The sequence below is a fragment of the Beta vulgaris genome, chromosome 3 (assembly GCF_026745355.1).
Source record: "Beta vulgaris subsp. vulgaris cultivar EL10 chromosome 3, EL10.2, whole genome shotgun sequence".
Classification (NCBI taxonomy): Eukaryota; Viridiplantae; Streptophyta; class Magnoliopsida; order Caryophyllales; family Amaranthaceae; genus Beta; species Beta vulgaris.
Window position 1 is genome coordinate 46,672,993 of NC_079204.1, and position 26,866 is coordinate 46,699,858.

Consider the following 26,866-nt stretch of genomic DNA (forward strand, 5'->3'; position numbering starts at 1 on the left):
GCATATAATGATCACTAATTGACATGTAATAGTTATTTATCAACAACAAAGTTACTACTCAACTTTACTTCAAAATAAAACCTGTTAAGTACTAATCACATCAATTTTGCAAAATAACAAACCACGGAAATAAATCAAGAATGTCTATAACAAGTCAACATAACACTTTCATATTACTCTGAAACGTTAAACCTAAAGGCTAAAACATGAGACAAACACTATTTAAGATGCGTAAAAGTGAGATTATTTAACTTGATTCTCCCTTTGTTGAAAGAACGTGAATTCCCTTAAATGCAATCCCTTTTGCCAGATGCTAGATTGTCGACGACCCTTACGCAGATAATAAAAGTAGGAAAAAAAGTTGAAGAACCCTTCAATTCATCAGCAAAAAATAGATACAATATAACCTGTCACCTAGCTCAGACATCAGCTGATAAACATATTTTCTCCATAGTAGCTGCCTCATTAAGAAAATGCTACTTGAGCATCCCGTGAACTATACAAGATAGGCAACTCATATCCTTTTGGAAAGAGCATGATCGACTCATAGAAATAACTAGATCCAGTTGCATAATGCATCTTACTCCTTGTATTTCTTAAGGGATCATATATAAGCTGAGCGTGGAACTGCTGGTGTATATGTACAGAAAAGATTTGCACCCTTTAACATTTCCTCATCACAGAGATTCATTATAGGAATTAAATTTAGGCTTTTTCGACTTGTTGGTTGCTTTGATTCTTAATATTGATAAGATCAGCTAATGTAATCTTTCCACGGCTGCTAGTATCGAGCTGATCAAATTTCTTGCAAATCAGAAGAATGTCTTTATATCACACCTTTCCCATCTCCTTCAATTTGTAGATTACATACTCTAACTTACTGCAAAACCAAACGAGGAAAGATCAGGAACTCATCAACAAAATAATAGTTCACCCTTTTCCTTAATCATCAGGCATAAACCTATTTCACACTCCTTCAAATTCCTCAAGTAGTCCCTAAATGGACTGAAGTAGGCCCTAAATGGACTAACCAATGTCGTCCTCTGTTCTTGAAGAATGGGTAACATAATTACGAGGTTAAAACACAAACCACCGATTAAGATATTATCAGGGATCATTAGCATCAGTAGTAAGCAGCTCAGCACCCCACAAAAACAGTATCCTTCAAACAATTAATAATAACATCGAAGATGTAAAATTTATGTAATTTTGGTAGAATTAAAGCATCACCATCTCTGTTTTGCTTGTCATTCAGCTTGTGTGATTTTAGAACCTTGCTCGACTATTTCTCCTTCAGCTCAATACAGTGGCTTCACTCATTGGTTTGATTTGATTTCAACTTTAAGCACTGGCTTCGCTCATCCACTTGCTATGATTCAACTCTAAACACGATCAATTTCAACTAATTTACAACCAATCTTCTTCACAAAAGCATATTCAAAACCTAAACCTGTAATTATAGTAGGCCAAACTGACTTAAAGTGGTCACCAATCAAGTTATAGTAGCTACTAATGTATGTAAATGATCCTCAAATGATTGAAATTAGTGAAATCAGATTTGTAGTATGTAATTTTCATATATGAAAAAGAAGTACTTAAAATGTAACTAACTTAGTATTAATTCAGCAATGATATAATAATTTACATTGAATATGAATTTAAAACATAAAACAACACATAAAACAGCACCAAAAACATAATAGTCTGCCCTTTCATTTAAGAGGAAAGTTCATATTTACAAAGTTTCTTCCACAACAAACACTAGAAGCAAACATTTCAAATTTCATAAAAAACACGCATCACAAAACCAATTTAAGAGCTGTTATCCTAAAACCTTGCCAACTAAAGATTTCAACATTTCCAATATTCAAACAAAAGTAATAATATCAACAAAAGTTCAAATAAAAATTCTTCCACATTGTTCCTACAAATATACTAATCAGGAATCCATAAATACCTAAATCAAATCTCATTTTTTACCACACAACTCAACAACAGTTCACAAATTCAAATCGAAACCTAAAAAAAGCAAATCATTTACATAAAATCAAGCAAAATAGAAAAGAACCTTGAGAACTTTGAGCTTCATGTTGCCATAATCCACTCCAGCAGTGAACGTTGAGACACGAGCTACCTATTAACCAAAATTACGCAAAAAATGTCAAAATTTCTCTTAAAATCTCATCAAAATCGAGACGATAATAGATCAAGATAGTTTACCAATGCGAGGGTGCCAGTGCCAGTGCCACTGTAGAACTAAGGAAGTGCATGCGCCATTGAGCTTCTTTCGATCAAAAAATGAGAAAGAAATTGACGAAAGAAAGAAGGAGATCTTCGAAAATCGATGAGAGAGAATTTGCAGGTAAAACCCTAGATTTTTTTTTTTTGAGGGTGAAATGAGAGGAAGAAGAAGGGGGTGGGTGGAAAAGAGGTTTCGCGCAATGTTTTTTTTTTTGCAATATGGGCTGATTAGCTCATATTGTTTGGGCTTATAATTAGGCGGTCTCTTACAATATGATCTGACATTTATATCTCTAATTTTATATTTGTAAAAGATATAAAAAATCAATATTAACAAATACATGTGGAGACAAATTAAACAAGACCCGTGTATTTTCTCCCCACCATCATATATAATATTAAAGCAAGAAAAAATTGTCCTACGTGGCAAGACCTCAACCTTCCTTTGTTCTCCTTCACCCTCAACTTTCGACCTAATGCTTGCTTATGCCACGTGGCATTGCTAAAAATAATTTTAACAATAATCAATTAATTTAACAATGAAGGAAATAATATCAACTACAATAACTAAAGGAATCAATCAACCAATTATCAATTAAGGAAACAAATCAAATATTATCTTTTTTTTTTAAAACGAAAATCATATATTATCTTAGCGGTCATTCTTATTATTTTCACAAAAACCAGTTATGGAATTATTTTCAAGCTAAATACCAATTTAGAGGAGAGAAAAATATACAATGAAAAAGATGAATTGATATAACAACTTTAAGTTTTTCACTAATACAAGATACTCAAAAAGTCAAAATATGAAATTTCAAATATAAAACAAATATTAGCTAAGTACAAGCCAATGGTGCGTTGGTATAACAACTTTAAGTTTTTCATCACACCTATCAAACTTATATAATATAATTAATTTAAAAATTACCTAATTTCAAGCCAATGGGTACATTGGTCTAATAAGTTTTTTTTTTAATATTATTCATTTTGGTAATGAATACCACACCATTATCATGAGATGCTAGCCCCTTCAAGAAAATATGCAAATGTAATAATAATAGTAATGCAAGTTTATTTTATTCCAAACAAGAAATAAAAAGATGATTTTGTTGAAAAAAATATAACACACCATGATTATGACTAGAGATTACATATAACAAAAACAATAACAACTCAAATATTCAATTTTTAGTCCCAAAGTGGTTTAGGTAAGCTAATATGATAATCATAAAAAAATCATATCCATGACCAATACATACTAAAAGTATTTTTTTTAAAAAAACAAAGTTAAGTGAGAGAGGTAAAATAAGAGTTCATCTATATATATGTTCAAGAAATTGAATTAGGTAAAAAAAAATGAAAACCAATATATAAGCATCTGTCTACTTTAACTAATTTTGACATAACTATGATAATATAAGTTTGGAAAATTTAGATAAGATTAAACAAATTTAGATATAATAATTAAGTGTTTTTCAGACAACTTAAGGGAGAATTAAGAAAATGTCAGACAAGATAAGTTGTTTAAAGATAAAAATGATATTCTTCTCACTACTAAAAAGTTAAGGTCAAGAGTACATTAAAACATTAATCTATGGCAATTCTCTCTCCAATTTATTGGATATATATTAATATATTATTCTATTATTGCGACTAAGAAGGTTGACAACCTTAGGCTTAGGGACTAGGGTCACTCAAATATTTTCCCACATTCTTACATTCAAATGAAACAAACGATATAAGTACATACACTTATGAACTTACGCTTGATACTAATATCATTTTTAAAGAAAATTCACACACTTTGAATTTGGCCCATTCTATAAAAATTATAAAATAAAAGAGTAGGAGAGAGAGTGAAAACATGACACATGTGCTTAAATTATAAAATAAAGCTTTCTTTAATTTTTATAATAGTTTGCGAATTATTTTGCAAGTTTTATGAAATATCCCAAAAAGAAATATGTTGCGTGTATTAAGAAACTAAGAATAGTAATTATTTTTCTTCAATATAATCCAATATTCTTTAACTAATTATTCTTGCAAAAAAAAAACTAATATAACTGTTCATAAATTTAACATCCTAAACTCAAATTATATATGAAAGTATGAGTGAATCATGAAGTAGTTGACATTATAGGATATCAATAATTATTTCTTATATGCATGATTAAATATAGTTTCCTTGCTAAAATAGATATTTCTCACTTATTCATCATTAAAGTTAAGCAGCGCCATGATTTTCTTATATAATTAATATTGTATAATACTCATTCAGTTAGATGAAATGGGGAATGATGTAAGATAAAATATATCATCAAAATTGTGGTCATTTTAGGGAACTACAAGTAAAATAATTATCTTATAATTTTATATAAAAGTAATGTTACAATTTTTAAACCATAAATCGTGTGGACGATATTAGACTGGAAAGAGAGATATCTAATGAGCATTGCGACACTAATTTAGAAGGTGAATCAACAAGATGAGTTAATTGTCAAGCTTATATGTAAAAAAAAAGGGGGATTTATAAGTATTCAAGTTTAATTGGTTTATAATAGAGTGAAACTGTTTGAAAAGATCAAATAAAGTTATTGAATTGGAAAAGTTGTTAATTTATTTAACTTTGTTTTGGTTTTTTTTTTCTTTGATGTAGAAGATAATATTGAAATGTACATCTTATAAAGAACCTATAAAACACACATATATTATACAAGTAGTGCGTATTTATATTTGTTTACATTTTCTAAATTAGTCTTAATGAATATTAAAACTTTAGTTCGTTAATATTTCGAAAATTGGTTTTAGGAAGAAATTAATGAATAAGGGTTAATTGTGGACCATTGAAGTCACTTGAGGTAGTCTTTGGGAGGTGAAAAGTAAATTGAGAAACCCTGTATTATACTCATTCCGTCAGATGGAATGGGAAATAATAGGTATGATACAATATATCATCAAATTGTGATCATTTCAAGTAGCAACGGGGAATAAGGTATTTAGGAAAAAAGTAGAGTGGGGAAACCTGTATGATACTCATTCCACCAGATGAAATGGGGAATAAAGTATGATACAATATATCATCGAAATTGTGGTCATTTTAGGTAGCAACGTGGAATAAGGTATTTATACCCCGTATGGTACTCATTCCGTCAGATGGAACAAATTTCCTCTGAGGTTTCAAAAAGGCAATTTTAGTTGGTCGTGTGTCAAAAGTCAAGGACAATCCCTATCGCATGGTGGGTTTGTATCTCCCGAGACCAGTTCTCAGTCATGGCCAATTTTATGTAGCCATTTCTCAGTCATTGGTAAAAATTGCCTAATAGTACTCCTATATCAGAAAGATAATGGGAAGTCTAATACTTTAAGGCCATTTCGAGGAAAAAATGAAGATGTAATGTAGAGAGAGTTTCTGAGACGATTGACCCCCCCCCCACTGGTTACTGGGATGAAAACCAAGTTCGTGCAAATTTTCTCCCTGTTGAGGCGGTTGAGATCCTTAACCTTTACCATCTCAACCCTTAGATGATGGCTTTCTATGGGGCTACACCAAAATTGGTATGTTCTACTAAATAAGACCATCACTTTATTAATTTTTTTAAGAATTCCCATACAGTTGTTGGCGATTCTATTGTATCGGAAGTGTGGAAGAAAATCGGAATTCCAATCTTCCTCCTAAGGTGTTGTTGGCTTTACTTATGATGATATAATTGCTTCTGACTATATTATACTTCTCCGTTCTTTTTCTACTGCAGCAATTGGGTTTTCACGCTTGCTAATGCTCAATTTTTACTATTAATATCTTTATTTACTATTTAGTAAAATTATACACATTTGATATTTAAAAGTATATATCAAGACGAATCTAACAATAACCCACATGACTATATTTGTCTTTACATAAAAATAACAATATATAGTGAAAGGGTATGATAGTGAATGAATAGTGTAAAAATCTCATTGTTATATTAGACTACGAACGGATGAAGTAGCTTCTTGAAACATTTTGTTTTGCTCTAATTAAAAAGAAGTCTTCCAAAACATATGAATATCATGTATCTGTTAAACAACTTTATAATTAATATAAATGTGTATTTCTCTTAAACACAAAGTTTTTGATCAAGTAGACGTAAATAATCATTTATATGTTTTCAATGTAGCGGATATATAAACATTTTTATTGTATTAAAGTTCCCGTGCATTATGCACGGGTCCAAAACCTAGTAACATATGAAAGGAGGTAGTATATAGATGTAGAGATTCTCCTTCTTGTCAATAACCTTACTTCCCAATTTCCAAATACCAATCCTCCATACAAATCGACCATACCTTTCTCTCACTCCTCTCCTCCATTTACACACAACTTCTTTTTACTCAAAGATTGCACTCATCAACATTGCCAGAGGTATAAATTAACTTTCTTTTTAATTCTAATTTTACTTTTTTGATCTGGGTCACTTTGCTTTTTTATGGGGGAGGAAAACTCTTTGGTGGGTATCGTGTTGTTTGCTTTACACTAACTGTTTTGGATTTCATTTTCTGTTAATTTCTATGCAAGAATTGATTTTGAATGATTGACAATGAATTTTCTTAAAGTTTCATCAAGGTGTTGTTGATTGAACTATGGAAACTTTGTTCTTCCTCATGATCATACTGTATTTTTGCTTAGTTCTTCGGACAAAGCTGAGGCATTCCAAATTGCCCCAATTTCTCTTTAAATTGCTTCTTTGACATCTTGTTCATTTTCCTTGTGCTGTATAACTTCTTATTTAATGAGCATTGATGAGCTCGGCCGCGGTCAAACATCTATACTCTACTGCAGCGAGTCTTGATTAGCCTTTTACCAAGATAATTAGCATCCGAGTCTCGTAGTTTATGTGTTTATCAAAGTTCTTATGGTTTGTGTTGGCTCTATTGGTTATATCATAGTTTAGTAACAATCGAATGTGAGATTGCTTCTCTAAGTTGTTTGAGTCATTGAGGGATAGATGGATTGGTTTTTCTTTTACCTTCTTTTTTAATGGTCTCTTAGTTTTAATTGAGGTTTTTTAGTTCTTAGTTATTCTAATTACAGCGTGGATCGGTGGATTCTGAGGTGTTGGGTTTTAGCTGTTCTCACAATAGTTGTTTCTGGCTTAATTGTTCAAGGGGCTCGTTTGAATCGATATTAATATTTTATAGAAGTGGTCATGACTCATGAATACACATTGAGGTATCTGGAATATCTAGCTCTAGCCTTGATTTGCTTCAGCTTTTCTAGTGTAGCTAATCCTATTTGGTACGTAGAACAGCTAGTCTGCGTCATATGGACCCTCAGAAGTGTTGCACTTGCTTGAAGTATCGACACATATATGGTGGGCATTTCTATATCTTCATAATAATATTTATAAAGGATCTTACCAAGTATATGTTTCTGGTGTAAGGTGTCTGAGATATCTCCTACATAGATAAGGAAAGGTGATTGGAGAATCATTGTAATAGAGTCAGGCTTCCGTTTTATGAAAATATTTGAGAGTTTCTGACATTGTGGCTCTGTCAAAGAAACCTTTGCTTGAAAGAAACGTTTGTAATTTGAAATTTTATTCAACTACAGTACTTTCTCCTAATTCATGTAGTTGCTGCAATAGCTATTTTTTGTGGTTCCTTTATAATATACTGTCTCTTTTTACTTTTTCCCTTTTTCCAATTTTCTTGAGACAGCTTCTTCAGGTATGTGTCCATGAAGGACAAGAAGACTACTTCGATATTGCAGCGCATTTTAGTCAAGTGTAGCACACAGGTATTAATTAGTTAACTATAACCTTATTAAGTCAGGTTGTGTGCTTTCAAATATTTGGGGGAGGATTTGGGAAATTAGGAGGAAGGGACCTATGTCAACATATCCAATAAGATTGTACTAAAGAGTGAACCAAACACTCAGAGTGGAAGAAGGATGATTTTTTTTTCCCTTTCTTGAAGACTCTAATAGTCTATGTGGGAGGCGTTAATAATGGTAATGAAGTTGTCGGTTACTCTCTGATGAAAGTCTTATTCCAATGTACATGGTAATGCTTTTCCATTCCCAAATACTTCAATTTCTTCATAATTTTCCCCTATCATCCATTACCACTTTAGAGGTGGTATTGACTATTGAGTAGTAATTGAATTTTGAAGAGAACTTAGGTATAGGAATGAAGTTGCATACAATGGGTATTGGCATGAGACTTCTTTTACCATATTGAAAGGCACCAAAGGGCAGTGAACAAAATGACCAGAGTACTTAGCCCTGTATTTCCATGTTAGAAATCTAGGAAGGTTCAATATTTTATTCTTGCTAGCTCTCATTAACAGACTATGTTAGAAGCCTCTCCTATTGCATTTTTCAAATGGTTAAAGTTGACTTTTGCATATTGCATCAGTTTAATCCCAGTTCTATGTATCTAGGCAAGGAATTATGGTAGCTGTGTTGCAGCAAAGGTCCCAGAAGTTGAACATGATATGTGTTCGAAAGAATTTTGTGCTCTGAAGAACTGCATGCAAAACGTGGTATTGTTTCCCATATAGAATAACTGGTGGCTTTGAGCAGCTTTTGAACCTCCTTGTCCTTTCACCTTTCTGTCTTCATCTAATGTTGCCTCTATTCTCTTGTAGCTTAAAGGCAAGGCATAGTGTTGCCTTTTTGGGTGATTGCACATCTGGAATTGCACTTTGATCTTGATAGTTGACTGAAGATCCCAGTTGAAGAATGCACAAAGATTGTTGTGTATTCTAACAAATATACTTAGGTAATTCTTTTACTACATTCTTGTGGAAATGTGCTGCAGTTACTGGCATATCTTTCTTCTGTCTGATGTAAATATGTAGTTACATTTTTGGTTTCTTTCTTCTATCTTCTTGCTCATTTTATGTATTCAATATGTAAGCTCTCAATTTCTTGCTTGTTGATCCATTGTTACCTTGACAGAAAGCTGAATATTTTTCGGAAACAAGGGAGGATATATAAATATGCACAACGAAGCATCTAGTTCACAGGCCAGCATTGGCTTAAGTGGGTCAGGTGCTGTATCACATGCTTATGTTCAATATCCACCTATGAGATGCAACATCCCTGGTTCGAAGGGCCTATTCTATGATGATGCAAATAAGCTGTTGTTGTCCCCAACTTCTGATGAGGTAATCATACTTAATGATATGAAATAATGTTTAGGAAATTTCCATGTTGCTTCATAGAATGTTTTGCGATCACTTGTTCTCTTCCGTGATGTGAATGGCATGTAATTAGATTTCGCTTGCAAGGTATTCTCATGGAAAATTGCACCTTTTGACCCGAATGTTGAACCCGCATCTGATTCAGTAAGTGAAGGGCCCGTATTATCTGTTCGGTTGTCTCTAGACGGCAAAATTTTAGCAATTCAGCGGTCAAGTCATGAGATTCAATTTTGGAACAAGGAGAAAAGGAACTCGTTCTGCCACAAGTGTAAGCCCGAGTCAGAGAAGATACTGGGGTTTTTCTGGATAGATTCCCCAACTTGTAATTTGGTACTTGTGAGAAGCAGGTAAGATAATTGAAATCTTAACAGGAACCTTGGGTACAAGTAAGATAATTCAAATCTGCATAGAAATTTTTCTGTACTCAATTATATATATAATAAGGTTTAACATATCTGTCCGTTGGGTATCATATTGCAGTGGATTGGACTTGTTAAATTATGATTCTGAGACACAAAATGTTCAACTGACCGAATCCAAGCGTATAAATGTTAGCTGGTACATTTACACGCATGAAAGTCGTCTGGTTCTCCTTGCTTCAGGGATGCAGTGCAAGAGTTTTACTGGGTTCCAGGTATTGGCTGTCCACTTGTTCATTACATGCTAGGAAATAGGAGTACTTAATTTATTGAAGACATCATATAATTAGAGCAATCACCTTAGTACATCCTCTATCTTATCTTTATAGTACCACTTTCTCTTTTGTTCAGAGAGAGATAGAGAGAACAAAAGAGAGAAGTGGTACTATAAAGATAAGATAGAGGGAGTACTAAGGTGATTGCTCTAATTATATGTGTCCCATGGGTTCCTAAGAAATTCATTCACTTCCACATGCTGGCATAAAAAAGATAAAGCAAGTAGTTTTTATCTAGTAAAAAGCGACCATATGGTGCTGTCCAGTGTTACTGGATTGTTCATATATATTCTCTCTAGTGACTCTACATTCTGCGCTCCTCAAAGCCAAGAACCAGAACTCCCATGGCTTCTTCTAGTCTGAATCAGCAGGTGATTTTCTTGATGATAATTATGGTTTATGTGGACCTGTGCTCTTGGTTTGGATTAGGGTGACTGCCGGAGAGAAATATAATAGCAAATTGCTACCAGGTTGCATTTCAGCCAGGACACCATTCAAGGTCGCTTTACTAGAGTTTTTCATTTTCTTAATATACAAAATTCACTTCATCTCTAGGTAATTTTGATAAATTCCCTTTTATTATATTTTTACTGGTTCAAGGACTTTGCATAATAGAGGGTAGAAATTTTGAGTTATCTAGTTAAATAGTTATCTTACTTACACCCTCTGTCAGTAATTGGGTACAGATGCACTTTGTATAGTGTTAGTTATTATATTACATCTGTGACTACCCTTTCTATGCATTTATGGTTCATTATCATGTAGTTTTCTTCTGCTGGGATCATTCGCTTGCCCAAGTTTGAAATGCTTATGGCCAAGTCTGAGGCCAACAGTAAGCCAGTCCTAGCTGCTCAGGATATTCATCTAATCACGGTGTAAGGCTTCCAGAACTGCTACTGATTATTCATCTTAGTTTGAAACTTTGAATACGGAAATTCTTTCTGATAGATTTTAACCTTCACAGTTATGGAAGAATATATTGCTTGCAAGTTGACAGAGTGGCCATGCTGCTCCATTGCTATAGATTTTATCGTGATGCTGTTGTACCACAGGTACATATCTGTGTTTTATTCTTCTGTTTTCTCCATTATCATTTCTACTAGTTTTGGGCATGAGAAGAGCTGTCATTTTGGGTGTGCGGGTCGGATTCAGGTCAGATCGCCTACTGTAGGATCATGTTGGGTGGGCTCATCAAACATGCGTATATACGTCGGTTTGGGTTCCAGATAATTATTGGGTCAATCTAGCCTTTTATCCTTATAGGTTCTAGGTTCAGGTAAGGTCGAGTTTGGTTCCTGCTAAACCATTTTGGGTTTGGGATGGGATAATTTTGGGATCGGATTCTAGTAAAAAACCGGGTCTGCTTATTATCTGGTCGAGTCAAGTCTGATCCTGTTCTGGTGTGATCATTATCTGGTCAGGTCAAGTCTAGATCAGGTGAGGTGTGGATAAGGAGAATTTTCGGTCTGATCAAGTTCAGTTTGGGTCAAGTCCAGATTGGATCAACTGCAGAGTGGATCATCTTGGGGTTCGATCAAGTTCGGTTGGGATCATTTTGCATTCAAATTAAGTTTTAGTCTTGTCTACGTCAGGTCATAAGTCATAACATGTGATTTTGAGGTTCCAAGTTCGAATTTATTACACATTGCATCCTTTGAAGTTCTCGTCATTAGTTAAGTTGTTTCGGATATCTCGGGATAGTTTGAGTTTGGTTTATTCTTCGTCATTTATAATTTTTGTTAGAATGGTTATTGTAATTTATAAATTGCACACTCATTAATTACTTCGATTATTGGTGAATTTATTGTATATGTTTATACTTTCATATGGCGGTGCTCAACGGGTATGGTTCTGTAGTTTTCTATAGTAGCATAAACTGTTCTGGAAGTTTAAATATTTTTTAGCTCGTCAAGTAGAAATGGTTTAAGGTCAGTAAAGTTTCAGGTTGAGAACAAGTCCGGTAAAAAACACTTCGGCTCGACAATGCGATGTCTTGTCGGGCCATAAATAGGTTGAGTTAAATTCGGATTGGGTTAGATGCAAGTCCAATCAGGTTCATTTAGGTTTCCGATCAGCACGGGTTGGGTGTAGGTTGAATTTGGGTCTCTACTTATAGGGTCACCTCGGGTGTCGGATTATTCTCAGGTCGGGCCCATCTTGGGTTTGGATTTCGAATTCTAAGTTGGGTGTTGAGTTGATTTTGTGTCAGATTGAGTCGGGTTTTAGTGATCCTTTTTCTGGGTCCAATTATGTCGAGTCATGCTGGGTTTCAGGTTTTCTCCTTGGATCAGCTTAATTTTATGGCAGCTCAAGGCATGACTCATGACAAGGCAGAATTTTGTTTATGACAATTAGGTCTGTAATGAATTGGAACTCTGCAATTCACACAAGCACTCAAGAAATTTTCAGAATTGTTCACACTCACTAAGAACTCAAGTTCAGCAGCCAGAGAAAGAGATATTTTGATTATTGAAAGCAAAATAATTACAAGCTGTTCTTGGCATTCGAGAGGCCAGATCTCTCCCACTAAAGTTTCCCTTACAATTTTCTGAATGCCTTTCTCTCTCTTCTCTTTTTTCCTTTTATAGCTACAGCAGCCACACTCACCTGACACATGAGTGACACCTCAGCAGACAATTAACAGAATTTGTTACGCATTCCCACTCCTTTGATTCCTTCTGCCACGCCTAGAATAAGTGAGCACTATAGGAGGCCTCTCCCTAGCTGGGTTTGTTACATTACCCCGGGCCCAAAGTCTCACCTTGTCCTCAAGGTGAAAGTCAGGAAAACGCAGTTGGATTGAATGGAACTCCTCCCAAGTAGCTTCAAAATGAGGAACCTGCTGCCACTTAGTAAGAACTTCAGTGATGGCTTCAGATCCTTGCCCAACAGTGCGTACATCTAGCACTTCGTCAGGTTCAGCCACCCATTCTAAGTCAGGAAAGATCAGAGATGGCAGGTCAGCATTCACCTGTGAACTTCCCACTGCCTTCTTAAGTTGAGACACATGGAAAACTGGGTGCAACTTGCTATGCTCAGGCAACTCCAACCTGTAGGCTACCATGCCCACTTTTTGTAGGACCTTGAAGGGTCCATAGAAACGAGCAGCCAACTTCTCAAATGGCCTACGAGCTAGGGACTGTTGTCGGTAAGGTTGGATCTTCAAGTATACCTGATCCCCTACTTCAAAAGTAACTTCCCGCCGGTGTTTATCCGCGTTCTTCTTCATTCTATGTTGTGCTTTAATAAGATTAAGGCGCGGGTCATCTAGTACAGCCTCTCTCTCCAGCAACATGTCTTCCAAACTGTCTACCGGGGTGTGCCCCCTTCCCAACTTCAGAATGTGTGGTGAGTCCCGGCCATAAAGAGCCTTAAATGGTGTCATTTTGGTAGCCAAGTGGGGAGAAGAATTGTACCAAAATTCAGCCCAATGTAGCCAATTTTTCCACATGCGAGGGTGCCCAGATGTGAAGCAACGCAAGTAGGTCTCCAAGCATTTGTTCACAACCTCGGTCTGCCCATCAGATTGGGGGTGATATGCAGTACTATGTTGCAAATTTGTTCCTTGTAAACGAAACAACTCCTTCCAAAAGCGGCTCATGAACACCTTGTCCCTATCCGAAACAATAACCGATGGAAACCCATGTAATTTCACGATTTCTCGAATAAATAACTCGGCCACAGAGAGAGCATTAAATGGGTGTTTGAGGGATAGGAAATGGGCATATTTTGAAAGACGATCCACAACAACTAGGATGGTATCGTGCCCCTTTGAACGAGGAAGCCCTTCAACGAAATCCATGGTGATTTCATCCCACACCATGGCAGGCAAGGGCAAAGGTTGCAGCAGCCCTGCTGGGTGCAGATTCGATGCCTTGTACTGTTGGCAAATAGCACACTGCAACACATATGTAGCCACATCTTTACGCATCCCCAGCCAAAACCAATCCGCTGCCATTCTAAGATAAGTTTTTAAATCCCCCGAATGACCTCCAACTGGCGAGTCGTGATATTCCTTAAGTAGTACCGGAATAAAGGACGATGATTTTGGTATGACCACCCGCCCTTTGTACAGCAAAATATCATCTTGCAAGGAATATCCTTCCGGCCTTCGTAACCCCTTCTTCAATTCAGATGTAAGTTGTTGCAGGGTTGCATCTGACTCTATATCTTTTTTTAACGTTGCCCAGTCCACCCTTTGAGTACAGACCACTGTTCCCAAGTCCACTTCACCCTGAGTTTTTCGTGACAAGGCATCCGCAACTCGATTCGACGCTCCCGGTTTGTATTGAATTTCAAAGTCAAAGCCAATCAACTTACTCACCCAGCGTTGATACTCCGCTCCAACTTCCCTCTGTTGCATAATAAAACGAAGGCTCTGTTGGTCCGTTCGTATGAGAAAGTGGCGTCCCAAGAGGTAATGTTTCCACTTTTGTTATTGCAAGACACATAGCCATCAATTCTTTTTCGTAAACTGACTTGGCCAAGGCCCTTGGACCCAATAACTTGCTGTAAAACGCAATTGGACGCTGTTCTTGCATGAGTACTGCTCCCACACCAAATCCTGAGGCATCCGTTTCAAGTATGAATGGTAGTTGGAAGTTGGGCATTGCTAGTACCGGTGCTTGTGTCATGGCTTGTTTCAAGCGTGTGAAAGCCATGGTTGCTTCCTCAGACCACCCAAAATTATATCTCCTCAGCAGTTAGAGGATGCGCAATGTGAGCATAATGAGCAATAAATTTGCGGTAGTACCCGGTTAGCCCAAGAAATCCTCGAAGTTCTCGCAAATTCTTGGGCTGCTCCCACTCAATCATGGCTTGTATTTTCTCCTGGTCTGCTGAAACCCCTTTGGCAGAAATCTTATGACCCAAATACGCCACTTCAGGCAGGCCAATCTCGCACTTCTTGTAGTTGACAAATAGCTGATCATCTGCAAGTGTCTGCAGCACCATTGCTAGATGGGTTTCATGCTCCTCTGCCGTCCTACTGTAGACGAGTATATCGTCAAAAAATACCAACACAAACCGTCGCAAAAAAGGACGAAAAATTTCATTCATCAGTGATTGAAATGTCGCCGGTGCGTTGGTCAATCCGAAGGGCATTACTAAGAATTCGTAATGTCCTTCATGGGTACGAAAGGCCGTTTTATGGACATCTTCAGGTTTGAGCAGAATTTGATGATATCCCGATTTAAGATCAAGTTTGGTGAACACAGTAGACCCATATAGCTCATCCAACAACTCATCAATCACGGGTATCGGGTATTTGTCCGGCACCGTTTCCTTATTCAAGGCCCGGTAGTCCACACAGAATCTCCATGACCCATCTTTTTTTCTCACCAATAAAACCGGACTTGAAAAAGGACTATTCGATGGTCGTATAATGCCGGCCTCCAACATCTCCTTAATTAATTATTCTATCTCATCCTTCTGATATTGCGGGTACCGGTATGGTCTCACTCCCACTGGGTCACTGCCGTGCTTGAGCAGTATGCCATGTTCATGCCCCCTCTTTGGAGGTAGTCCCTTGGGCACCTCAAAAACCCCCTTAAACTGTTCCAGTACAGCCTTCAAATACTCTGGAACCTCTGTTACCTTCTCTACTGCAACCATAGCCTCATTATTCTCCATTTGACTGAACTCCAACAGAACACCCCCGCCTTCCTTTCGCATGGTGCGGATCATGGCCTTCAATGAAATCCGAGACCGGGTGAGGGACGGATCACCCTTGAGAACTACATTTGCGTTGTGAATCTTGAATTGCATAGTTTGCAATTTCCAATTTGTCACCACCGTTCCCAGCTTTTCAAGCCACTGTACTCCGAGAATCAAATCCGAGTTTCCCAATTTTAAAGGAAGGAAGTCCTCCTCTATAATGCAGTCATTGATGTTGACTTGAACTCCTTCACATTCACCCATTCCCTGTATTGATTCACCGTTACCCAAAGACACCCCAAAACTCCCTGTATTTGAGACCTTCAGCCCTAATTTCTCTACTGTTTCTAATGAAATAAAATTATGTGTTGCGCCGGGATCGATCATCACCACAACGTCCACCCCATGTATCTTTCCCAACATCTTCATAGTTTTCGGATTTGTGAACCCAATGACGGAATTAAGGGAAACTTCAGTTATGGGACTTACCTCTCGTGGAGTGATTTCCGGCGGCTCCTCCCCGAACTCCTCTTCTTCCTCATCATCCCCTTGTGTGAGAAGGACGCTCAGTTCGCGGCGTCGGTAATGATGTCCGATCGACCATTTGTCGTCGCATCTGAAGCAGATCCCCTTTTCTTTCTTTTCTTGCCATTCCTTGTCGGTGAGTCTACGTACTTCACCAATGGGTTTATAGGACTGAGTAATTGAGCCTTGAGAGCTGGTGGGTGAATTTAGGCCTCCATGTCCCCGTGCCCAACTGTTGGCATAAGAAGGCCCTGTTGAGTTATATTTAGTAGTTGCACTCAATGAGACTGGGCTTTTGTGAATGGACCCAGAAGCCCCTTTCATAGTGGTGTAATTCGGCCTGCCCAGGGATTTCTTTACCACCCTTAATTTCTCCTCAGCCCGTATAGCCCAATCCATAGCTTGATCCAAGTTTGTGGGGCCCATCATCCTAACCTCCACTTTTACGTCTTCCTCTAAACCGTTCAAAAATTGCCCCATCAAAATTCTTTCAGGCACCCTCTCCAATGGTGCTGCCATTTTTATGAAGTCCCGGCGGTACTCCAGTACTGAACCGGTTTGCGCGACGGCCAGCCATTGTTCGTACAGTGAACTGGAGTTCGCTGGTCGGAACTGCTGTAGCACGAGATCTCGGAGATCCTGCCACACCAGAATATTTTTCCTTCTTTGCTCCCAGTGAAACCATGACAAGGCTTCACCCTCCAGACCAACAACCGCCGCCTCCATTTTCTCCTCCTCATTAAGGTGGTAGAAACGAAAATAACGTTCAACCTTCACTATCCATCCATCCGGATCTTGTCCATCAAACAAGGGCATATCTAGTTTCCGGTATCGCCAATTACCTGCCCCATTACCACCCATTCTTCCACCGCCATGACCTCCACCACCAGGTCCTCCCCCGGATCCCCCACCTCCGTAACCTCCTGAAAACGCGACTCTATCCCTTTCCTCTTGTATATGGCTGAAGTCGTTAGCATTTTCCGCACCATATATCGGCGAAATCAACTCCTCCGATGCTGGTATTTGAGTTGGAACAGTGGGTTTGAGGTTAGAAATTGACGTTCTAACCTCCTTTTGGAACTTGACCTGGTCAGCGTGGATTTGCGCGAACAACCCCTCCTGATTTTCGCGTGAGCGATCAATCCTTCCCTCTAGGCGAGTAGATGCCTGATCAATGCTTGCTGAAATTTGGGTGGTAAGTACGGCTTGCATTTCCATGGCTGCCTTCTGAACTGCTTCCCCAATTTCTGTCGCCATGGATTTTTTTAGAGAAACCAGTTCTTGCTCGAACTGATCCAACCTCAGGGCATTCTGTGCTGCGGTTGGTGGGGCCATCAATCACCTGCTCTGATACCAATTTGTAATGAATTGGAACTCTGCAATTCACACAAGCACTCAAGAAATTTTCAGAATTGTTCACACTCACTAAGAACTCAAGTTCAGCAGCCAGAGAGAGAGATATTTTGATTATTGAAAGCAAAATAATTACAAGCTGTTCTTGGCATTCGAGAGGCCAGATCTCTCCCACTAAAGTTTCCCTTACAATTTTCTGAATGCCTTTCTCTCTCCTCTTTTTTCCTTTTATAGCTACAGCAGCCACACTCACCTGACACATGAGTGACACCTCAGCAGACAATTAACAGAATTTGTTATGCATTCCCACTCCTTTGATTCCTTCTGCCACGCCTAGAATAAGTGAGCACTATAGGAGGCCTCTCCCTAGCTGGGTTTGTTACAAGGTCACATATTACAATTAGGTCTCGAATAACTAAGATAAAATGACAATATTTGTCGAGTGCGTTCACTATAAAGCCGGTACACTTAAGGCTATCTTTTGCATGTTTGGACTCTGCCCACTGTGCTTATTTTGGGTCATTTGGAGGTCCCCCAAATGAGCAATGAGCAAGAAAGTAACCTTGGGTGTACCCAGGTGTATGATATGGTTTTAGTATATTTCTGTTATGCTCACTCTAAGGTCTGGAATGACATGAAACTGCCTTCTAGTCTTGCTGTTTTCTGATTTACTGCTGGTGGTAGTTCTTTAATTGGTAGTTCTTTAATTTTTCATATGGTTCAGTTACACTACTCCCACTCTAAAAGATAGGGTTTCATGTCTTGTGTTGTGAGTGAAATCTAGCCTTATATATATATATATACTCATGCACCTGCTACTCTGCTAGTAATGTAATTAGTCTTGCGTACCATATGATTAAAGTTGCTTTGTATATTCCTTTTATCTCCAGGGATCTTTATCCATATATTCCAGCAAGGTTTCTGTGAGTGTGGTTGATAATGTATTGCTAGTTCATCAAGTGGATGCAAAGGTTGTCATACTATATGACCTATTTGCAGAGTCTAGGGCACCGGTATCTGCTCCTCTTCCTCTCCTTCTGAGGGGTTATCCAAGATCAAGCATGTCTTCTACAATTTCTAGCAAAGATGACGGAAGTTCAGATTTGAAACCGGCAAATGATGATGGATCGACCATTTACAGAGAAGGATGGATGTTTCTGAATCCAGATCTTATATGTGATACCACTAATGGACTTCTTTGGAAGATCCATATAGACTTGGATGTGAGTTCTACGCTGACTTCTGAATTTTTTCAGATGCATAACGTTGCTATTACATCCACTGCCTATTTTGCAGGCTATATCTGCTAGTAGCTCAGATGTGCGCTCGGTGCTTGAATTTCTGCAACGACGGAAGTTAGAAGCAGCTAAGGTAGTGTCTGTAACCTACTGGCAATTGGTTATGTAACATCAACTTGACTTTGAAATGCACCTCTTTTTCTATTTTGTAGCTGTTGTGTATTTATCTTTGATCCTGGCGAGTAGGAGAAGATGCCTATGGATGGTGACTTCCGTCAAATCCCAATAGTCTATTCAACTTGTTTGATTGTTTTAATCTAGGTCATTACTTAGGGTCTCACAAGCCACTTTGCAACATTCATTGTGGGCTATTAAAAATCCACTATCAATAGTATAATATTTCTCAAGGAAGCCTCTTGGATCATATTTTAGTTGATAGTCCATAAGATAGCTTACGGCCTCTCATCTCTTCGTAAATTAACAAGGTGCGGTGTTGTGCTCATATATAAATCAGGAGTTCCTTGACAAACATATGTAGAATTAGTTGAGATTTTCTGATTTGTTACATTACATTGTGATGGTCGTGACTCCTTACATAAAACTAGATGTCACTTCTACAACTCTGCAAAGCACTATTCTGTTCCTGTTCAACGACCATCACTGCCAATATAGCTAGCTACGACGAAGAGATTTATAGGTTTACTTCTTCTCCATGAGGCTGTTTTTATCAGACAAAGAAATAATCATAGTTCAAGGCTTAAGGACATAGAGGTGGTAGAAGTCATAGTAAACACTTTATAGAAACGGATGTTATGAAAGAAGTAATGCTCCTGCCAAGAGTGACGAATTAGGCATAAATATGCATAGGAGGCCTATAGTATCCTCAAGCTTGTTCAGAAGCTTAGAGCCTTGGAGTAGATTTCATGTTTAGCAAGGGCTATCGTTACTGCGAGAGCTGGTGAGTCAAGTTATGTCTCATCACCTTCCTGTTCTTTTATTTGAGCATTTTTCTTCTTCTCTTGGAATTTGTAATTGTCGTTCCTTTTGTTTTGCTGGAACATGTTGTCTTCCCTTGACTATTGACATACCTACCATTCGAATATTGCTTCACATGTCTTATATACTCATATTCTCGATGGAATCTCCCCCCCCCCCCCCCCCCCGAAACAAAACAAAATTCTGCCATCTCTTGACAAAAATTATCTCAAAAATGGTATCATCTTTCATACAATTAGGATGTGTTTACATAAATTGATTGTCATGTATTCTCTAATGCTTAGCAGCCGATTGACCAAATGGGTACTAGAAACTACCTCCCAGCGAGTATATAGAAATATATATCATTGCTATTACAGTACAGAGAGTGACTTGTTTTCTCTAATTCAGGCTAAGCAATTATGTCTGGCTTTAGTCAAAACTATTATATTGGAGCATAGGGCAGTGGGTGTTGTTGCACAAGCAATGGATGTTCTTATGTCTTCTTACTCTCGTGCAATTAAGACGGGTAGTTACTTCAAGGGGACAAGATCTGATAAGATTCTTTCTTCTGATGCACAATCTACCCATAATCCAAGAGTTGCCACTGATGAACTCTCCAGAGAAGATTCAAGGACAGCACCTGTGAAAATTGACTCCTCTGTGGTTTCCAACGAATATGTGAATAGATCTTCAACCTATTCAGATACAGATTCAGAGGAGGGAAAGATTGGTCCAAGTTCAGCTAGCAGTAAACTGGTTACTGGCGCTGAAAGTTATAATGCAAAGGTTCCGTCATCATCCATACAGTCTCAACTGCCTGGTCCCAGTAGTGTTCCATTGGATGCTGATAATGCAGAGCAGCATGAACCTCAGATCCCCACTGCAGCCATATCACCTGATGAACTATACCGCTTTGTGTTTTCTCCCGTAGATGAAGAGATGACTGGGGATCCTGCATATTTGGTTGCTATCATTGTTGAGTTTCTCCGCAGGTATTCAAATTGATATCCTATTCCTTCCATAGTTGGAAAGATATTTTTGTAGAAAGTATAAAGATTAGGTTGGCTTATATAACAAACTTGCATAACTATGGTCTCTTTCCACTTCCGCTTCAATCAGTGCATTATGTTTTTTAAATCTGGTTTTGCTTCTAAAATTTCTTTAGCAATTGAAATTCTTGCCTTATAATTGTACATCTGTGTTTTAGTTTGTATCAATAATTCCAGATTTGTCTAAAGATAAGAAGCCTAAAGAGTGTATGATTTCATGGCCATATTTGGCAGCTTGGTATTACTTATTTTTGGCCGTGTTTGTATTTCAAACTTGCATAACTATGCTTTCTTTTCCCACTTCCGCTTCAATCAACGCATTATGATTCTTAAATTTGATTTTGTTTCTAGATTTCTTAGCATGTTGAAATTCTTAGATTATAATGGTACATCTGTGTTATAGTTTGTATCAATACTTCCAGATTTGTCTAAAGGTAAGAGGCCTAGAGAGTGTGTATAATTTCATGCCCATATTTGGCGGCTTGGTATTACTAATTTTAGGCCATGTTTGTATTTCAAACTTGCATAACTATGCTTTCTTTTCCCACTTCCGCTTCAATCAATGCATATGATTCTTAAATTTGATTTTGTTTCGAGATTTTTTAGCATGTTGAATTTCTTAGCTTATAATTGTACATCTGTGCTACAGTTTGTATCAATTCTTCCAGATTTGTCCAAAGGTAAGAAGCCTAAATAGAGTGTGTATAGTTGCATGGCCATATTTGGCAGCTTGGTATTTAGTTTTAGGTCGTGTTTGCCAAATGCCAACAGCTTTTCAAGTAGCGTTTAGAGATTTGACTAGATCAAAACTCAACCTCTAGTGATGCTAAAAAGTAGCATTTGGTAAAGTAGCACTTTAAGGTAGCTTTTAGCAATTGTAGTAGTTTTCCAAAAAGTTCAAAAATGAGCTTTTTAGGTAGTGGTAGCTTTTAGAGTAGCTTTTGCAGGTAGAGGACAGTTCAAACTACAGTTCTTTTACTATATCCAACACCTATTTTTGCTGAACACTTGTTTAAAAAAACTATTTTGAGTTTTAACAGCTTACCTGTAAGTCTGTAACAGCTGACATCGATTCGCTAGCACCTAGTGAAAAAGCTTACAGCCAATTACACAGCTAACAATTACCATAACGACCACTTTGCGGAACTAGCCCTCAGCAGATCTGCGGATGTTTGAGCTCCAACTTAGACAATTGATTGGGGCAAATTTAATATCCGCAGGAAACTCAAGGAACCAACTTTCGGAAGAGAATATCGTGATGTGGAGACGCAACAGTTTTCTCCAGCAGTTTACATATTCACTTGCTTATTAAACTATATAACATCATGATTCATTTTTGATTGATTCCTCCTTTTCCTCAACAAAACCCACTTCACTGTCACCTCTTCATTGGATGTCCTTACCCTGGTTTATCTTAATTGTTCTTCCTTCCAATGGAATACCAAAGGACAAGAAAACAGTACAAATAGATATTCCTGTTCATGTTTCTAAAAATCTTTTATTTTGATGCTCTGAAACAATATCTATGGACTATGAGTAGCTTTTGCGTAGTACAGTTTCTGTGGGATATTCAGATTTGAGGACATTATGATGTTAGTTCTTGGTTCAAAGCAGTCATAAAATATGATTTTCATGTCGAATAATTATATTCAAGAAACATCTGAAAGAGGTCTTATGATATTTATCTATAACTTGTGTGTTCTATTATCAAACATAGCTGAAAATTTGACAAATTACTATGCACTTGGTTCTTGGTAAGGAACTGAGGCTATCCACAGTCAATTATATGTTGAGGCATGTAGCTTGAGTACTTTCTTGCCAGAAGACTCTGTTATTTAGACAAGCTGAAAAGGTACTAACTAAGATAATCGATTGAGTGGAAAGATGCAGGCTAAGAAGATGTTTGTATTTATCTGCTCTTTTATGCTTCTTCTGTATTTTTTAGTTGCCATATTTGCTCTTGGGGTCAAACTTTACAAACTTTGATTGTATTTGTTTCACTAATATATACTTCATATATATAATTTTTATGATGTGGGATCTTGTAAAATTTGCCTCAATGTGCATTCTAATACCTACTTTCATTTATACATACTAAAAGATAGTAATGGTCAAAGTTTTGCAACTGCTGACCTTGCATAAGAGCTTCACTCGTTGAGTTAATAGTTCTAGCACTGTTCCCCCCCCCCCTCCCGCGCTTAGTTATCAGCTGCAACCTTCATTTGCTTGTTTTGTTGATTCTCTCTGTGATGATTGCAGTGCTACAGTGGAAAGAATCAGAATGTATCCTAGTTTATATGTTCTGATGATTCAATTGCTGGCACGTGGTGAACGATATGGAGAACTGGGCCTGTTCGTCATTGATAAGGTCTTTGGCTCAATGTTCTATTCTAGTTTGCTTTTGTACTTTTGGTAATGTAAACGCAAAGACAACTGACTTTCTGCATCAGCTTATAAAGAAGTTACATTGCAGATTATTGAACCTTCAAAAGAAGTTGCATATCAACTACTAGAATCTGGTCGACAGCATCTTCCAACAAGGAAGCTGGGCATTGACATGCTTAGGCAGCTATTTTTGCATCACGATTATGTACTCTCGCTACTGCAGGATGGGTACTATCTTGAAGCTTTACGTTATGCACGTAAATTTAAGGTATGCTTTTCTCAATTGTGCTTCCCTTTCACCTCTTTTATTCTGCTTTTCTTACTCTATAGCTATAACTCGAAGCACATCAACCTGTGGTCTTGCTAATTTTAAAAAGGAAAATGAGAATGAGAACCCAGTACTGTTGCTCTATATGCTACCTGGCTGCATGGCTTCAATTCATATGAATGAATTAGATAACTAAAAGATCACAAACTACTACCTTTGTACGACTTGTGAACCTTTGTTTTTTTCCAGTCCTCTTTGGATCATTTTATCCTTTAAATAATCATTACTTTTTTGCCTGTAAATAATTCTTTAAATAATGGGTATAATATAGCAACGAATTAGATGCTCACTTGGTACTATGACATCTTCACTTTAGCCCTTCAATGTTCACAAATCACAATGCTAACATGTAATGAGGGGTGCAGAAAGGAGATCTAGTTTCACTAGACTGAGCTCATTTTAATTCCCAGATATGTACTTTCTTTTAACTTAATGAAACACGTCTATAATTTTCAGGTTGTCACCGTCCGTCCGTCTTTGTTTCTTGAAGCAGCTTTTGCCTCAAATGATCCACAGCATCTAGCATCGGTATTAAGATTTTTTTCAGACTTCATGCCTGCCTTTAAAAACACACCGGATCATGCCACGTATCGTGAGATTCTCAGTCAGATGAATGCTCCTTACATATCTGCTTAGCTTCTAAAGTTGGTTGTACTTTATCGATGCTACTTAGCTTCTAAAGTTGGTTGTACTTTATCGATGCTGCTTAGCTTTTAATAATACCAAGCACCAGGCATTTGATCTTCAAACTTAAATGTGTTAAATTAGATGCAGTGCTGCCTTTTGTTTTACTTGTCAATGGAAGTGTCAGGGGGTCCTCTCAAAACAAAATGGAGGTGACAGGATATGTTTATCTGGGGCGGATGCCTCCTAAAGAGTAACGGAGGTGTGCGAAGGTAGGCTCAAGCGTCTATTCTGCTCGTGGTTAGTATTTTCATATCAGCAAAGAGCAATGCAATGACTTGTCCCGTGATTCCTTTAATCAAAGTTTGTGTTCAGAGAATCCGATTTGGTAAAAATAAAATTAGTTTAGGTGTGTAGTCAAAGACGTTTTTCACGAGGATTTCTTAATCTTAATAACCATGGGAGTCCAATTATACCTCTTTTAGTATCAATCTGTAGCAGAAATGATTAAAGCCCTTGTGAGGGTCCAAACTAGCTGTTGTTAACATCTGTTTCACAAACATACTATAATTTTTTGTTGATTGGTGTGCGCTACTGGATCGAAACCTCGCACAGGTTAATTTGGCACCTTTGGGGATGAGAGGGAAGGCAAGGGAGTTTCACCTACAAAGTGCATCTAGTGGGGGTTGTTCCCACACATGTTCAAGATTGTGCAATACAAACCTTACCACTAGATGAAGTACTACTTAGTGCAAATATATTATACATTTATGTGTTTGTTTTAAAATAAAACAAGGTTTTTATCCAATATATATTAATTGATGTAATGGTTACCTACTCTAATGACCCCAATATGTATATTGTTATATAGTGTTTGAGAAAGTTTGTAAATAAATACCTTGTTTTTACACACTGTAACTTTTTTGTGAGGAAATACGTATGTCACTTCTTACTACTAAATTCACCTTGTAAAAACAACTTTCCTATTGTTTACGGCTGATGTATCCATTTTCTTTTCTGTGAAATATCACGCACAATAAAAAAACATCTTGGCTAACTGTAATACGCTAAAAACTCTTTTAATAAGGAAAGAACAAATTAGGGAGGATCAGAAGACAAGGGCTACTCTAAAGCATCATTGTGAATGATTACAGAGAAAGAAACATCAGAGATATCAAACAAATAAGTAAGGTTGTGAACAACATGATCACTATCTAATCCACTGCATCATTAGCTTTCCTAAACAAGTGAGAAATTTGGACATCCTCAAAAAACTTCAAATCCTCCCTCGCATCATAAACAAGCAAGTTAGTAGTCCAAGAAACTTTTCAAACTCGTTTGATCAACTGAATAACAGTCAAATTATCACCGTCAATAATCAAATGTTTAATCCCAGGCGAGATAAATCTCGGATACCTTCCCGAAGGCCCCAGGCTTCCTCAACAAGAATAGTGTGAAGGGTCCAAATAATTAGCACCAAACAACACCACACCACCATCATTATTTCTTCATAACAAAGCCAAACGAAGATCGATTGTCTTCTAGCTTAAAGACATCAAAGTTTAACTTAAAGTACCCAGAAGCGGGGGAGACCAGACAACATTCTAATGAATAATTTTTTTAAAATGAGCAGGTCCTAGAGACATGAGTGTTCTGGGAGCAAAACTTAGGCTCTTTGCTGATACTGATTAAGAAAGCTCTAATCATCATACTAGTCCTTAAAGGAGTGAAACTTTCATTTCTAAAAGAAATATCATTCCTCGCATACCAGATAAACCATCAGCTAATAATAATAACTTAAACTCAAAAGCAAATAGAGTAGAATGCAATTGATGTAGATGATCGCCAAACTTAATATTATCATTTTTCCTAGGAATCGAGTGAACAATGTTCTCAAAAAATTAAAATATCACACACATCAGAGAAAAAAGGGTAGTTAGCAAATAGATGAGATGAATCCTCGGAATGGTAATTACAGAAAATACACTCCAAAGGAAGAAAGCCATGACTCATTTCTAATCTCTTTTTAGTTGGAAAACCATCATGAATAATTTTCCACAGAAAAGTTGTGATCTTGGAAGGAACTTCAAGGTTTTAGATCCATCAATTTTTATGGGCAAGGACAGGGTGATACCCCCATTGCAGCAAAGCCACCCCTGACTTAACAAAATATTCACCATCAACAGAAAGGCCTCAAATTAATTTATCTGAAATTCTATAGTAGGCAGAAAAACTCAAGAGATAACAGAAACAAGATCTTGCGGAATGACATTAACAAGGTGTTGGCGATTCCACATAGGCCGCCTCCAAAATAAAGTAGTCAATAGTTACATGCTCAGAGCCGGCAACTAGAGAGCAAATATTAGCCAACGGGAAAGGAAATAACCAATTATCAAACCAGAAGGAAACATATGATGTGATCAGTCGTAATTTTATGGATTTTATAAATATATTTTAGTATTTATATATTTATATTTAAAAATAATTTAGTTTGAAAGGATTTATTTATTTAAAGAAGGTTGATTATTTTGAAAGTCAAAGAAATTATTTTAACGATTTAAGGAAGTTAAAATATATTATTTAGGCATGCTTTGAAAAATATTTAAAA

At 37.2% G+C, this 26,866-nt stretch overlaps 1 protein-coding gene across 1 annotated transcript; it reads left to right on the plus strand.

Moving 5' to 3' along the window:
- Window positions 1–6,487: 6,487 nt before the first annotated feature.
- On the plus strand, window positions 6,488–24,837 carry LOC104906755 (hypothetical protein). The gene is made up of 15 exons (XM_010695556.4): window positions 6,488–6,646; window positions 7,942–8,020; window positions 8,665–8,766; window positions 8,872–9,005; window positions 9,185–9,393; window positions 9,517–9,776; window positions 9,910–10,063; window positions 10,889–10,998; window positions 11,088–11,175; window positions 18,547–18,879; window positions 18,953–19,027; window positions 20,281–20,864; window positions 23,181–23,289; window positions 23,395–23,574; window positions 24,091–24,837. Exons 5-15 carry the CDS (start codon window positions 9,226–9,228, stop codon window positions 24,268–24,270), a joined length of 2,241 nt encoding a protein of 746 aa, XP_010693858.2. The 5' UTR covers window positions 6,488–6,646; window positions 7,942–8,020; window positions 8,665–8,766; window positions 8,872–9,005; window positions 9,185–9,225; the 3' UTR covers window positions 24,271–24,837.
- The last annotated feature ends 2,029 nt before the right edge of the window (window positions 24,838–26,866 follow it).